Raw genomic sequence first — 15,314 nt, forward strand, 5'->3', positions numbered from 1 at the left:
TTGCTTTGGAGTTAGATTGTGCCGTTTATTGTTGTAAACACAAAAGTAAAGCGCTTACGCAAATACAGCTAGCAGAAATTGTGATTTTCTTTTCAGATTCCGATACAAGGATGCAAATACCAGCAAATAGAAAATTGTTTGATATCACTGGACAACCAACCATAGCTGCCTGTTTATGGTGATTCGCCTGGCATTCTTACTGACATTGATGAAACGTCCTATAAACTTCTGTTTTTTTTCTCGCAGGTGTCACAAAGAAAATGAGGATTGGAAACCAATTAATTCGTAAGTACCAAATAGAACAAAATGAAACATGCAAAAAAATTGTAGCCAGATTCATTTAGCAGCATTTGACTACTGCCAGACTTTAGGAAATATAATAGTTCTTTGCTAATGTGCTTAGTAAAGAAGCCAAAGAAAAAATTTATTACTCTAATGACAACATAATGTATTCAATTTTTGATTGTGTGTATGATCCTTTTATAAAGGACAATGTGATGTACATTTTAACCGAGAACGTGACTATTGATGAAGGATATGTCTTTTTTTGGGAGTGTTTAGATTTCCATGTTAATGTAAATAATAAACATCAGTGTATTGCAACACCAATAGAAAACAGTAACTACTAAATTGTAATGTTAATACTTGCAGTGCTGAAAGTCTGGAAAACACTATTCGGAGTCTTGTTCGGAACTTGTCACAATTATTTTGGCAAGGCACACACAAATTACGTAGACAGATTTTATACCTCTCCATCCTAATAATATTAAGTACTTTGGTATATATTATCATGGCAATATGATTATTTGTGAAGATTGCCTTCTTCGTTTGAAATATAAAAAACACATTGGTGCGTTGATACCACACGTGTCAAGTGCAACTTCTCACATAAGAGGGATGGAAAATTTTTAGGGTTCTCTAATACTTGAACCACCTGTAATCATGCGTTGAAAATAGATCTTTGTTTACTAGTGTCTGGCCTTGTCTTTAATGGAATCTAAGAATGAATCAATGGGTTTACAATAGCTAAAATATGATTAATAACAATAACCCCTTTTGGAAATGTCTACACAAATTGTCATAATTTTAATGCTAAGAGCGGATCCAACCTCAGAGTTGAGCGTTTAGTTGTGAAAGTAGGTGAAAGCATGCAAAAGTATGAGACAGTATGTAAACATTTACAAAAGTATTTTAAAGTATATGAAATCGTATGCTCTTATTGCCATCAGTAACCCCGCACTATAGAGAAATATTTGTGTATCGAGCAATCGCTCAATGGCTATCTCTCTCTTTTCCCCCTCCATAGCAGCATTAGAAAGTAATGCAAACGATGAACACGATGATCTGTTACTGTTAGGTACTGTTAGTAAGTGTAAACTCTGAAGTTTATTATCAAATAGTGAATATTTAAAGTTTTAAGGGTCATAATTCACTGAGCTATGAACACACTTTAAATCCCAAAACAGATCCATAAAGTCCTTTCTTACCACCCCTCCTTTTCTAATGAAACAGTTTAGAATTTTATAGTAGTCGTACCATATCCCTAATTAAAAACTATGAAGTGATAAGGTGCTGTAACTTTGCCCAGTCAACTCCTTTCATACAATGATCTGGGCTATGCCACTATCATAGATTGAATAATTTGAGAGAGACCTAAACCAGTTTGGCAAATTTGAACTTTTATTTTAAGAGTTACTGGGATTCCACGTATCTACTGATTGCAGTTGTATTAAAATTTTTGAAATCAAAACTTACCTGTGATTTTTTTTTGTATAAAAAAAAGAACATATTTTTTAATGATTTTTTTGAAAGTGTTTTTTCTTTATAGCAATAAAAAAATTAAATATAAAGTATAAAGTGTGCTCAAAAGCCTATTGTCACAAATTTAACAAGTGATTTCTTAACATGACACATGTATGCAGTCACAATTAATTAACTCAGTTGATACTGAGTAACTAAACATAAGTCTAGGGTTCTGTAGCATGAATACGAGTGAACATTTAAGCATTTTATTATGTAACCAAATCTAGCTGAAATGTCCTTGTTATTTTGCAGAGTATAGGTAACATTCAGGTTATGTTGTGAAGTAAAAGTACAACTGCATAAAAATATCCAGTTTATTGCAAACTTTGCCACAAATTGAACAAAAGTTTATAGAAATCAGATTTACACTTATGATTAAATTTGTTTTTATCCGAGGTAGATAAGTTACAACTGCTTTGTAAAAGTTGTTTTGCAGTTCAAAATAATAAATAAACATTCATTTACAATCTACAGTTTACTAGTACAATTATTTACAGATGAAAATGTAATACTACATCTATTTGTACATTATCATACTATGCTAAGACCTTTTTTTTAGCCATATTTCACGTCATATATATCCTGTTTTATTGTTTGTTGCTAAACTACGTATTACAAATTTTATTTAAAAAAATTTAAACAGTGTTTGAAATTAATTATTTTAATTTTATTCATCCAAAAATTATAAACACTACTTTTTCAGAAGCATAGACAAACCAGGGGGAGGGGGGATATATCTCCTCTCTCCCCAAAATCTTAATCTTCCGAAATGAAATTCTGTGTAGGCTTCTGCTACTGTTGGTGGCTTCAGAAAAAAATAGATACACATAATAAGTTGAATCTATTTTAAAAATGACTAGATATTTTTTGAATTATTGAAGGATTTGATTTAAAATATATAGACAAAGCAATTATAATTTAAAAAAATTGGGTAGCTAGCTCATATTATTAAAAAAATAAATTTCAAAAACAAAATATTTTTTTTTGTGACTAATACTTTTATTTTAAAATGTCTTAAATATGATAAAATGGCTGAACAAAAATTTTGGGCTAATGAGAAGTGAAATAAGTCCCAATTAAATTCTCATAAATTATTTGATGGAAGTTCAGGTGAACTGGTGAACCTTCACAGTTTATAATTGTACATTAAATAAATATGCATATTAGGAGATGGTCCACTTAAATCATGTGGAAATAATCTCTGAAAATTTTAACTTTCCAACAAAAATTATTTTGCAATATTATGCGAATATTTGATCTATTTAATTTTACTTGATATAAAAAAAATTATCCTGTGATACAAATAAGCTGTAAGAAAATTTGACGTAATGGTTCTAAAATTGATTCCCTAGATCATTATTTGTTGACATGCTGCACTAACTAGACTTAAGATATAAAAAAAATGGTAGTAGCATGCAAATTTAATTTAGATACATCTTTTAGCTTTTCTGGTTCTCATGGTACATATATTTGAGAAAAAGTTTAGGATATTTTAACTAGGTCACTAGTAAGTTCTGGTTTTCAGTTGCTTATCTTAATAAAATTTTAAATTTATTTTATTTTTGCTTGAGCCAATGAATACATAAGTAATGTATTTATTTTCTTTGTAATAATATTGGGAAATCAGTGATAATCACTTATCAGAACTAGGTTAAAATCTTAAAATTCAAAGTATACATTTATTTTGGTATATTTTGTCTAGTGTTAATAATCTACATATCAGTAGCATTTAGAGACCGCAACAGAACTTATGTAATTGTGGTAAAACTATTTAAATATTTCCCATAGTCTTGAAATTTCATGTTACTGTAACACTTTTTGACAAATGACAGTGAAATATGGCCATTAACTCACTCATTATGGGTGTTTTAACACATGTGAATATTGTTTTTCAGTTAATTTTTGAGTCACTAATATCATTACACAATATTATATTGCTGTAGTATGTGACAGACAGTACAATTAGCACAATTATTTAACAAGTAACTTTCTTTGAAATACGTATAATGTATTTTATGAACTTTTACTTAAATAAAAATGAATGGGATATCTTGAAGGACAGAGAAACAGATTTTTTTTTAGATAGGTACACAAGAATTTCATGAATAATGGATTCTACTGTAAATTGGTTTTAGTAAAATATGAATCACATAACCAAAGTCTGGGAAGTGTCTGTGACTGGTGCACGTTTACACCTAGAATAATTTTTACATGACTACTTGCTGCCTATATATTAATATTTACATATTGAAAACAATATATAAATAATGTTAATGGCATAGCATACTAGGTAGAAAACAGTTGGAGTCTAATGTAGTCCAACTACACATTAATACGTTACCACTTAAGTTAACTGCCGCAAATAAGTAAAGAGACAAAAGGGTCACCATGGATGTAGAAACATCCATTCAAAAATAACTAGGTTATGTTTGATTTACATCAGAATAGAAGCTATATCGGTATGTCATGAATCTGCTCTGTTTCAAAATGGCTAACTGTACATATAAATAAATTATTTACCCCAAGAGCTACAACATTTGAAATACACATGTTATAGCACTTACCAGGGCCATCGAGAGGTTGAAGGGGGGCAAAATCCTTGGGAGCCCAGGCTCTAGGGAGGGCCCGGGTAGTTTCGAGAATATTTTTAATGCTTGGATTTACCCTGATAGGATGAAATTTACAAGTATATTGTTAGTAGATCTCAATATAAACCTTAAAAGTAATGTGATACGCACAGATCACGTCTACAGTTATGACCAAATTAACGTTTACAGTCTATTATATTATTTAACTGTGGGGTTTAAAATGTTTTAGATTAAATCAAAATTATTTGTTCCTGGGCCCTTGGTTTCTTTCGACAGCCCTGGCGTTTACAATAAATATGCTTTAAAAACTTAAATTGTAGCACTGACAAAAAAACTATGCCCCCTCAAAACCAGGATAACCTACCAACTCCATGCATTGGTTTCAACACAGATAGCTATGGGAAAAATAGTAGTTATTTATAATTTACATACTTGCATGTTGTCAAAGATACTCTTAAATTTACATTACAACACACATAACAGTTCTTTCGTTAGTCCAACTACTGTAAAATATTGAACTAAGATTAAGTAAAACATGATTGTACTCAAGTTTAAAGAACATTTCATTAAGTCTTCTAGCTGGCTAAGGTTTGTAACAAATGTGCTCTGTCTCACGGTTTGAAATTAATAATCTCTTATTTCTCTCTAACATTACTGGATAGAGAAGCAAGATTTACTGAGGCATTGCTCCATCTCGAGCTAGAGAGTGTCTTTTTTTTTATATAAACCAATTTTTTTTGCTGCTTTTCTATTTAGACACCTACACTAGTGATAACTTTGGTGTTTGTGTAAATTTAAATTGAAATATTTGCCTGTATTTAAATTAGGTAATATTATTTAGCGGTGGCCTTGTGTGTGTTTCGACTTGTAAACTTTTACTTATTTTAATTTTAGTATAATTTTTGGCTCGTGCAGTAATGCGGAGAGTACCATAATTACGTGGATTTGTGGCTGTTCAGTGTACCTATCGCAAACAAATGGGTAGGTGAGGTTAAACTATGGGACTAATGTATCATAATTTTGGTATGTTGCATCAGCACGTGCGCAAAGTATTGGGGTGCGGGCTGGAAGAGCGCTGCCTCAGTAGAGTTCCTACCACTGTTGGCTGAGCGGGGTGCTCAGGTGATGTGGACTACGAGCCTGGACGAGCAGAGGAAGGTGGCTGCCAGCCCGCCCTTCCAGAGCTACGGACTATCAAGTAAGACCAGCTCTGATGTTTCACTGCATCATGCGCAAGTCTGTGAACGAAGTCATTTTGGCCCATTAGGGATGTAACATATACGTGGAACAGTTAAAACATTTTTTGTTGCCCATAATGTCAGTTACTGTAGATGAGTCAATCTCTTATTTGCAAGCCGTATAATTTTTTTTTTTAGCATTTCGAGTGTGAACCACTCCAATTATTTGTGCCGAGACTGAATATTTAGTTTGCGTGGATCTTTACATTACTGCTTGGCTCAGTGCAGTAGTGTGCCGCGCAAGCTAAGCGCTCAACTTCACAGCAATCACGCACAGCTCTCTCTGCTTGTGCGAACATTTGACCAAGGCAGCTACGCTGCTAGGGTAAGCAGGACTTGCAAACACCACAGGTCTCTCAGCACGGCCCTGCTGCGTCCAAGACGAAGAATAACTTTTTCAGCTTGCAGGACTGATTTCGCAAACTATTCGTTACGTTCTGTGGACGAGTGTTTTCTGCTTGAATTTTGTTTAGATAACGAACAAGAAGTTTGTCGAGACTTGCAGAAATGACACTTAAGTTCAGGAGTTTAAAAGTTTCGTTAAAGAACATTAAAACTTTTTGCTAGTGCTCACACACAACCTCTGCACAGGTGGAGGAATATTACATGTACTGGGGCATTTTTGTTGTGTCACTCATACTTGTGATATATGCCCAGAGATTACGAGAAGCAAATACGTTTTTCACTGTTACAACATGGTACTCCCCGAAGCCATTAAAATCTCATGAAAACTTTCATAGTGGGACATTTAAGAAATTCTTTTAGATTTAGCGGTATTCTTAATAATACCGTTTTGGTATTGTTTAAGCAAACTTTAGAGAACTGTGCTTTGTCAGGATATTTATATTTTGCGGAGAAATAGAATGAAGCCCTGTTATTTATGAAGTTCCTTGGTAATGTTTCTCCCTGTTTTTTTTTTTTTTTTCAACTGTAACCCGAGTAGAAGTTTGGAATGAGTTTAGGTCACTTAAAATGTTTTGCATTTTAGTATTTCAGTTTTGGCCGTCCTACTCACAGTGGTGTAGGGGGGTGGGGAGGGGGGGGGGGAGGGAGTTACACTATGAGAAAGACAAGATTTTAAAACTTATAAAGAACAATATGGACTTATGTTAATTTAACACTTACTTTGAGAAAAACAAAACACTTTAGTAACACATTTAATGGATACAAAAGTCTCAATTCTTAAGTGAATTAGTCCAGGAACTTGAAAATGTTCATAAAAAAATTAAACACATACGTTTCTGCGGTTATCATTTTGTTTGAATAGATCTTAAATAAATCACTATCATTTTTTTAAATCTTAAAAAGAACATCAACCCAAGTTTTCTTACCAAATTTTCTTGGTGAATTTTCTGGATGGTTTTACATTGAGTGTGTACTTGCAGTCAGTTACCTATACTTTAAGGAAAAAGGAAACAGTAGCCTACCGCGAATGATAACACACAAGGAACTGCCACGGAGGCAAGAATGCGAGCATAGTAGTTAAGACATTGGAAGAAAAACTACCTACTGTAGGTTATCACTGGTTTCATTTGTAATCTTTGTTAGCCAAGTGAGTCTTGTTGGTTTGTTGCTTGTATGTGCAGTGATGGAGGATAAAGTTCAAAGTTTTGATAAGATTCCAACACAAGTTGTGTGTAAAGCATGTTAGTTTTGTACTATGTTGAAATTTCAAGATAAAAAATGAAGCATGCATATGACATAGTGCTTAGCATTTAAGAAGATATGAATTTTTTTGTTGCAAAAATTATAGAATTTTTTGTTCTGAATATTTTTGCTAGCATAAATATATTTTTGACTCATTAGATGGAGCTTGCTAGTGTTTAATTCTGCATTACATAGGCATGCAACTCATCTGCATTTAGACATAAAAAACATTAATTAGTATGTACATCTTGATACCATTTGATGATATTTATATGTAGTAGGAGCATAGTGAAATTGTGAGTATACTTGACCTTTACACTCACTGTTCACCTCAGTCCGCACTGATCTACATTTACCATGCACAGTAAACCCTCACCCCCTCCATCCACATGTTAATCTTACACCAGTCTTACATTAAGTCTATTAACTTCTACTGTGCTTTGGACAGATTTACGCACTTAACTCAAACCTAACTGTATTCAATCATTTTTATTATATTTTCACTTGTTTGCATGGAATATATTTGTACATTTGAGGATCCTGAATGGCAGTGATCACTGAGGTTTCACTTCAGCCACTGGCATGGCTCAGTCTATGAGCACTTAAGTGTACCATAGTGTGTAGGTAGCATTGTAGCTAGTTGCTATGGGTTTAAATAATCTACCTTTGACAACTGTTTTTATAAAATGTCCATACTCTTTACAAGTATCAACTGATGTTATGTAAATATTTAATGACTAGAAATCAAACATGTTTTTGACTTTATATTGTTGTAGCATTTCCACGATACTGTATAACAATAAATAGGAAATTGAAATCTGGAGAGATACTATGAAAATACATAATAAAATCTGGTGTGTCCTAGTATTACGTAGTTTACTTTGTAATTTGTGTCTAAAAAAATGAATTAGGTTGGCGAGGCCTAGATATGCACCCAAATCCTATGGAACGTGAGTCCTGTGAGATTAAATCATTTTCTTGTTACATATTAAAGTTATGTACCGGTACCTAACAAAAAAAATACTGTTTAATTTAAAACATATATTTATAGTTTCTGGGCATTTACTAGTTTTGTATACCTATAACCCATCACAAACTGGATATACAGCAGCTCTTACCTGCAGTTTAGCATGAACATTCTATGTTTTCATACTTAACCGTTTTGCAGGTGGCAAATGTCAATACAATTTCTTAGGAACCGTACAGGTTTCCAGAGTCTATAAATTCAGGGATTATGAAGTAGCCCCTTTGAGCTGATCACAGTATTTTTTTTGTGCTTTACTAGAAGACCACACTTGAACATGACAACAAACTGCCAGCGAAATATGGCTCACAAATAGTCTGTATGTTTTTAGCTGTAAAATCTAACAAAATGGAATACTTTTTGCAAAAATGGGTTTTTTAAAATCTTTTTATAAATACGTAATATTTTTTTAACCTTGAGTTAGCTTTCACACATTAAAAACCTTTTTAGAGGTTATGTACTATGTTCTCTTTAACTTTGTTTGATTCTCTTAGCTTTTAGTTTTAACCAACTCTCAGCACCTTTACACATTGTATGATCTGATATTTGTTTAGTAACTGTATCAGTTATCACGTTAAATTTTTCAAGAAAGCTAATTTTTGTGGGAAGCCTACAACTCACAGTAGTTTCGGTTCCCTGCAAGAATTTCCGAAGATTTCCAAAGTTTTCTAGTTTTGGTATTAACGCCGCTTCAGCCGCTAAATCAGAAGTTTCCAATGAAAACAAGCATGTTGGGACTGACTTGAACTAACCCTTTGATTTTTTTAAATTTCAATTTTTGAGAGAAATCCGAAGTTGCATGAACGTGTTGGGGAACCGAAACTACGTGAGTTGTAGGCTTCCCAATTTTTGTACTACTCAGTAATATCTTTGAATATATATACTGTATAGAAGTCGTGAGTGGATAGGATTTACTCTACGTTTTTCAGGAGCGTATGAGCAGCAGCTTGGGAACTTCACCGCTGCAGCGCGCTGCCATAACGGCCTGTATCGTCTTAGGTATCATTTACCCGTTAGTGCGCAGCACTGTCGCCCGCTGTCATTCCCCGCACCCCCCATCCATCATTCACTGCAGCTCAAGGTCGTTCAACGAGAGGGGGAAGGGGTGTTTGAAGAGTTTGACACTTCTCCGCTAGGGACCACCACAAGTCAATGCCCTAGAGATGGTGGCGATTGCGGCGGCGACTTCTATACAGTATATATATATTCAAAGGTAATATTTGTTGTTTATATAAAAAAAAAAAAAAAAAATTGTAAGTACAGAAATAGGTTTTCTAAAATGTTGACCCGCACATCGAGGAACCCCGGTGGATGGCGGCGCGCGCGTCAGTTGGCCTGCTGCGTCAGCAGGGTGAGCAGCTCCTCGTGGTCCATGTTGTTGAGCGTGTGGATGTCGATGCCCAGCGCGTTGGCCACGCTCGCCATGTCCAGCCCGAACGACTTGAGCAGCTCGATGAAGTCCATCTCCTCGCCGGTGAAGGGGTTGTGCAGCTTGGGGCAGGAGTGGTTGCACTGCGGCCAGGAGCACCGCTCCACGTGGCGGTACTGGCACTGCACCGACCGCTGCTCCCGCCGGCGACTCCCCTTCCTGCCTGCGGGGGCCAGACACACCCCGCTCGCTCACGCCGTTCTACCGACGCACACTTTCAGCTGAAGACGCTGACACAACCAGGTGTATGAACTAGGAAATACATTTTTCACATTTTTTTTAAGTTAAAAACATACTGTCGATCATTTTGCATAAGATAGCTTAAATTTAGAAGACTGGTGTGCATTTATATTTGTTAAGTTGATTGTGCTCTTTTTTAAGATTTTCAGCCGAGATGCAAATTTTTGGAGAGAAAAAAAATCTATTGTAACCTTCAGAGAATGTTTGTACTGAGAACTTTATTGTACTTTTAGAGGCTAGTGATAAAATACACAAATTTTAACAGTTTGCAGAATAAAACTTTTTTTGAGCTAGGCAGGGCCCTTGATGAGGTTTTTTAATTAACAGCATGTAAAAAAAAAATGGGTGGTAGCATTTAAAAAGCAAAGCCCTGCCATCTGTAGTGTCGTGCTAGCTCTCAGGAATTTTTCACCAGCCGCGTCATAAAATCAAGTGCGGGAGCAGGAAGGTCAGTTGAAATAACCAACCTTTTTTCTTTTTACCCCTGTTCCTTTCCGGCCTGTTCTTGTTCCTGTTGCCGTTGTGTTTCTTCCTGCGCCGCCGCCGCCTGTCGTGCCTGCTGCCGGGGGCCGAGGTCGCGTTGGTCCGGTAGCTCATGCGCTGCAGGCTCTGGGCCGCCGGGGGCTCGTCACCCAGCATCGGCACCGCCAGCCTTGCAGAGACGGGACAGATGCTATCACCGGTGCCTTTCGGTCTGTTCGTCAGCCCATGTGTATCTCACTGATGCATGGATCAGTTAAACTTTCACTGGTGTAGCCTTCATTCCAGTCAATATCATTCTTTAGGGCTATGAAAAAAGTTACATGTTATAATTTAAAAATTATATATTTATATGTATTATATTTAGAACTTAAAATTATCAGTATATAAAATATATATAAAAAAACAGGTTACCTGGTTAAGGTAAAAATAAAGTTAAAATGACATCTTAGGAAATGACAAAGTGTGACTGAAAAGTTTAAGGCTTTGTCTCTCCAATTACTTTTCATAAATGCTGTTTCTTAAATTTGAAATCAATTAAACCTTTTATTTGTTGTCCTGACACAGATATTTTCAATAGCAAGTAAGTCTTCGTAATTATTATCACTTGTGCAAATATTTACATCCATGATATTACTCTAAAATATTTGTGGCAGAAAGACGAATGTAAGAAATATATTAAGTTATAATTTTAGAAATAGATCTTAAATAAAGGTAACAAATAAAAACAGTGATTGCGTGGAGGTCACGTGTGACAGAAGTGAAACTTCTTGCTTATTATATTATTAGGTTTAGAAAACATAATACACTTTAGCTGAGGTCACAGATCAAAAATATATCTATGCAAGTAAGCGAGTGCTAAATTATGCTATTGTATAAGTTTGAAAATATGAAACCATGCAAGTGTGCAAGTATACTGTGTCATTCCTACCTTTCCCCTGCCGTCTCCTCCACTACCGGTTCCCCCACCCCGTAACTAACTATTCCCCTCCTCTCTCGGTTCCCCACCACATGCCTAATTATTCCCCTCCTCTCTTTGTTCCCCCACCACGTACCTAATTATTCCCCTCCTCTCTTTGTTCCCCCACCCCGTTCCTAAATATTCCCCTCCTCTCTCAGTTTCCCCACCACATACCTAACTATTCCCCTCCTCTCTCTGTTCCCTACCACTTACCTAACTATTCCCTTCATGCAATCCAAATTTTTGTAACGCTTGAAAATTGTAGCCCCCTCAGCAAATAAGTTTCACTACAAAAATGTAGGGGGAGGGGGGGAGAAAGAAAAAAAAATTCATGTCATGCAAGTTAGAACTTTAAACCAAACAATCTTCTATAGACACACATGCCATCCAGTGGAGAATCCAGAGGTTCACTCAGTAGGGGCTTTCATCAACTGTAGTGTTGGAGGTTATTCACACTTAGCCTGCTTTTATGACTAATGAAATTGCTGTATTTCAGTGTCGAACTGGGTTTAGGTTATATGTACATACCAAACACTAGCCTCTTTGCCAAAAAAACTGTTTTTAATGCTGCAACAAAATTATTTCAAAGGACTTTGTACCTATACATTGTTTGACTTTTAGTAGTGTTCTTTATATTGTGACAATTATGAATTTGAACGACTGATGTTTCAGGGTGGTCCCACTCCGAATGCTAACCTAAATTACTGCATTTGCAACAGGCTCTCATCAATGAAGCAAGAAGGCACAGTTATAAGTAAAATGGTCTCACATTTCAGAGGACTCTAATCCAGCCATTCATTTCAGTTTTTTTGTTTTAGCTAACCCAAAATCACTCCAGGCAAATGCTGTGATTGTCACTTTCTACTAAGACTTTTTTTTTCCTTTTTTTTTCCATCTTTAATAACCTTGGTTCTTGAATACACTACTCAAACACAGTTCTGCTACACCCATTTATCTTGCTAACATAATATGTACAATTTACAGGTTTCTGGCTCAGTTTTGGTAAGGTCTGTACAGTAAGATACGTGTTTTAGTAAAATAAAGTGTGTATGTACTTTTATTCATTGTTTGCATTAGAAAGTTGGTCATGTGTTTGCACATAAATACAGGTAGTGCAAAACTTTAAGTGGTTTACCTATATAAGGCAATCTGAAATCTATGATGACCTCTAGCAGAATATGACCACGAATGTAAGACGAGCTGAATCCAAAATGATCTCAACTATAAGACGTTCTCGAATCCAAAATTTTCTCAAATGTAAGACGAGCTCGAATCCAAAATGATCTCTAATTTAAGACGACCTCTTTTAAATCCATGATGAGTGACACACTCGCATGTTTAAACCGTGGTTGAAGAAACTGTGCGCTCACCTCTCAGGTGTGCCGGCTCTCATGAGGCTGAGCTGCGCCTGGTAGGGCTGCTGCTCCCAGCAGTGCAAGGCCTGCGGCAGGGACACCTCGTTGATCCTCACCTGCAGCCACTCCTTCTTGGTGAGCACGGTGTGCGAGATGCAGGACGCAGCGAACACCGCCCTGCGACACCGGGGCACCCGCCTTACAGCGACGTCCTCTGGCAGGGTTCAGTAACCATGCAAGAGCATGCGAAACAAGCAAGTCGCAAGCAGGGCCGTTCAGTGGGGGGTACAGCCGGGTGGAAGCATGGGGTTCGAGATTTTTTGCTGCCAGAGTTTACCTTGATAATAGGGGAAAAAAAATTAAGTCATTGGAAACCATACATACTATGCAATTCGCGCAGTTCACGTTTAGAAATATGGCCATGGTAATGTATAGAGTCTTTAGATTTTCGTTAAATTTTGGATTTTTGAAAAGTTGCACATTAAATATTTGGGGTCAGGGGGGGGGGGGGGGGAGGGAGGGCACTTAATAATTTTCCCTCGGGCCCTTGGTTTCTCTTGATGGCCCTTCTCACAAGACATTGCCAACCGTACCTTTTACTTGAAACTGTAATATCTTGCGGAAAGTATTTCATCAGGCTTTTTATACGAAAAAAAAATGTAAAATATTTTATAATTTGATTTATAAGCGTTATTTTTTTCCTTTGCACGATAGTCTAATAAGCAAAAACCGTAATGTGTGTGATATGAATAAAATCATGCCTTCTATAGCCTACATATTTCGATTGCATATTAAATTTTTTTTGGAAACACTTCACTTAAAATGTAGTAGTAGTAGGATACGCAAACCAAACGCCACAAGTTGAAAGTTGGCCTATGCTTGCGTTACGTTTTTACTTCTAGAGTAATTTATTAACATATCTTTAAAAACATCTTTATTTAACTGTTTGCATCATTAGAAATCTTACACTATGCGTGTACAATCCTGCACAAAGATATTGGACACATGTTATACGATAATGCAATGTTAATGACGAGAGAGACCATATTTTCTGAAACTTTATTAATGACTCTGAAGTGATTGTAACTGGTTAGCAATCTTCACATGTAAAAAAATAAAATGCACGGAACACTTAATTCACAAATATGAACATGTGTACATTTATTAATAACCAGAGTATAAAGAATGAGCAATCAAGAAATTATTACTACATAAATTGTGACAGGCAGTTCGAAAAATCACCCCCATCCATCAACATTTAAACATGCCCTCACATACGAGCACACGCGTCATATTTACGTCAACCAAACAGATCTGTACTGACTTACGATACATTTTGGAATGAGTTCCGAAGGCTGTCGCCCATCTTGTGGATGTAGTCCCACTGCTGCTTGGTCACGGGTGCGCCCACGTTGTCGGCCGCCATCTGCGCCTCGTCGAACAGCCATTGGAACACGAACAAGGGAGCTGTGGAGACGAGACAGACAAAACACTGTGCACCGCGACCATCTTCGATTGTTTCAGTACGGTCTTTGCGTTGTTGATGTGTAACGTCTTAGCTCTCTGTATACCTACAACATTTGGCAGGAGTAATTTAGTGAATGGAACGGAAGTTGCATGGAACGGAAATTTGTAACCACGGTGCTGCCATCTGTGGCGGATGACGCTAACCAATGTTCACAAAGCCAAAGGGTAACTTTATAGTCTTAACCATTAATGCAATTAAAAAAAAGATAGGCTGTGTTTAAATTTCGAAAATCAGGCCCAAAGTCAAGTTTAAGTTTCTTTTTTTTCACTTTTATCGGATCAGTTTTAATAGTTTAAAAATGTCTTCTGTTTCGTGCTGCCATCTGTGCGTGATTGCGGCAATAATTCAAGTAACACATAGATAATATTTATTTGCATGATGAGAACACTTGAATTTGCTCGTTACTGATTAGATGTTAACACATCACGAGCAAGTATGGAAAGACTCACTCACATTATATTTAAAGGTTGATCCAGATTTGGCATTCCGGTCGGGCAGGGAGCAAGGGAGATAGGGATTTGTATAAAAACTGCAGGATGACCATAAAATAATGTCCCAGTTTCAATGTTGTGTTATAACAGCTTAATTTAGACTATTTACAACAAACCACTCATCAAATTGTAAGTAAAACAATCTTTTTTTTTATTACAAACGTTCGATATGCGCACCTTCAGTTATACGGCACACATCCAACCTAAAGTCCAATTCACCCCACATTTTAGTAAGTAATGGAGTAATGGAAGCAATAGCCCCTTCAATTGCGTGTCTCAACTCTGGAAACTCATTGGGTAGCGGCGAAACATAGACACAATCTTTTATGAAGCCCCGAAGGAACAAAAAAAATTGCATGCCATTATGTCGGGTGAGCGTAGAGGCCTACGAAAAAAGGAGCTCTGTCGTCTCGCCCATTACAGCCAATCTCGTACAAAGAGACTCCAATGGGGAGGGGCTCCATCCTGTTGCTAAATGAAGTTTACAGGTGCACCCTCTACTAATCGCCATTTTGCGTAGGTGGCGCTGC

At 36.3% G+C, this 15,314-nt stretch overlaps 1 protein-coding gene and 1 long non-coding RNA gene across 3 annotated transcripts in view; one reads left to right on the plus strand and one right to left on the minus strand.

Annotated features, from left to right (window-relative positions):
- Nucleotides 1-9,244: 9,244 nt before the first annotated feature.
- Nucleotides 9,245-15,314, minus strand: part of LOC134532761 (palmitoleoyl-protein carboxylesterase NOTUM) — a 56,152-nt gene continuing 50,082 nt past the window's right edge. Inside the window, exons 9-12 of one of the 2 annotated variants that reach the window (XM_063369581.1) lie at nt 14,094-14,232; nt 12,781-12,942; nt 10,452-10,621; nt 9,245-9,892 (exon numbers count right to left, since the gene is read on the minus strand). In XM_063369581.1, coding sequence (XP_063225651.1) covers nt 9,627-9,892; nt 10,452-10,621; nt 12,781-12,942; nt 14,094-14,232 — 737 coding nt within the window. In that variant the 3' untranslated portion in view covers nt 9,245-9,626. Of the gene's footprint in view, nt 9,893-10,436; nt 10,622-12,780; nt 12,943-14,093; nt 14,233-15,314 lie in introns of both variants that reach the window. The other variant, XM_063369579.1, reaches the window with a different exon arrangement.
- LOC134532762 (uncharacterized) lies at nt 9,397-12,467 on the plus strand. The gene is made up of 2 exons (XR_010075178.1): nt 9,397-10,661; nt 12,083-12,467. It is a non-coding gene; the product is annotated as an uncharacterized LOC134532762 (long non-coding RNA).

Source organism: Bacillus rossius, chromosome 6, assembly GCF_032445375.1.
Source record: "Bacillus rossius redtenbacheri isolate Brsri chromosome 6, Brsri_v3, whole genome shotgun sequence".
NCBI classification, from domain to species: domain Eukaryota; kingdom Metazoa; phylum Arthropoda; class Insecta; order Phasmatodea; family Bacillidae; genus Bacillus; species Bacillus rossius.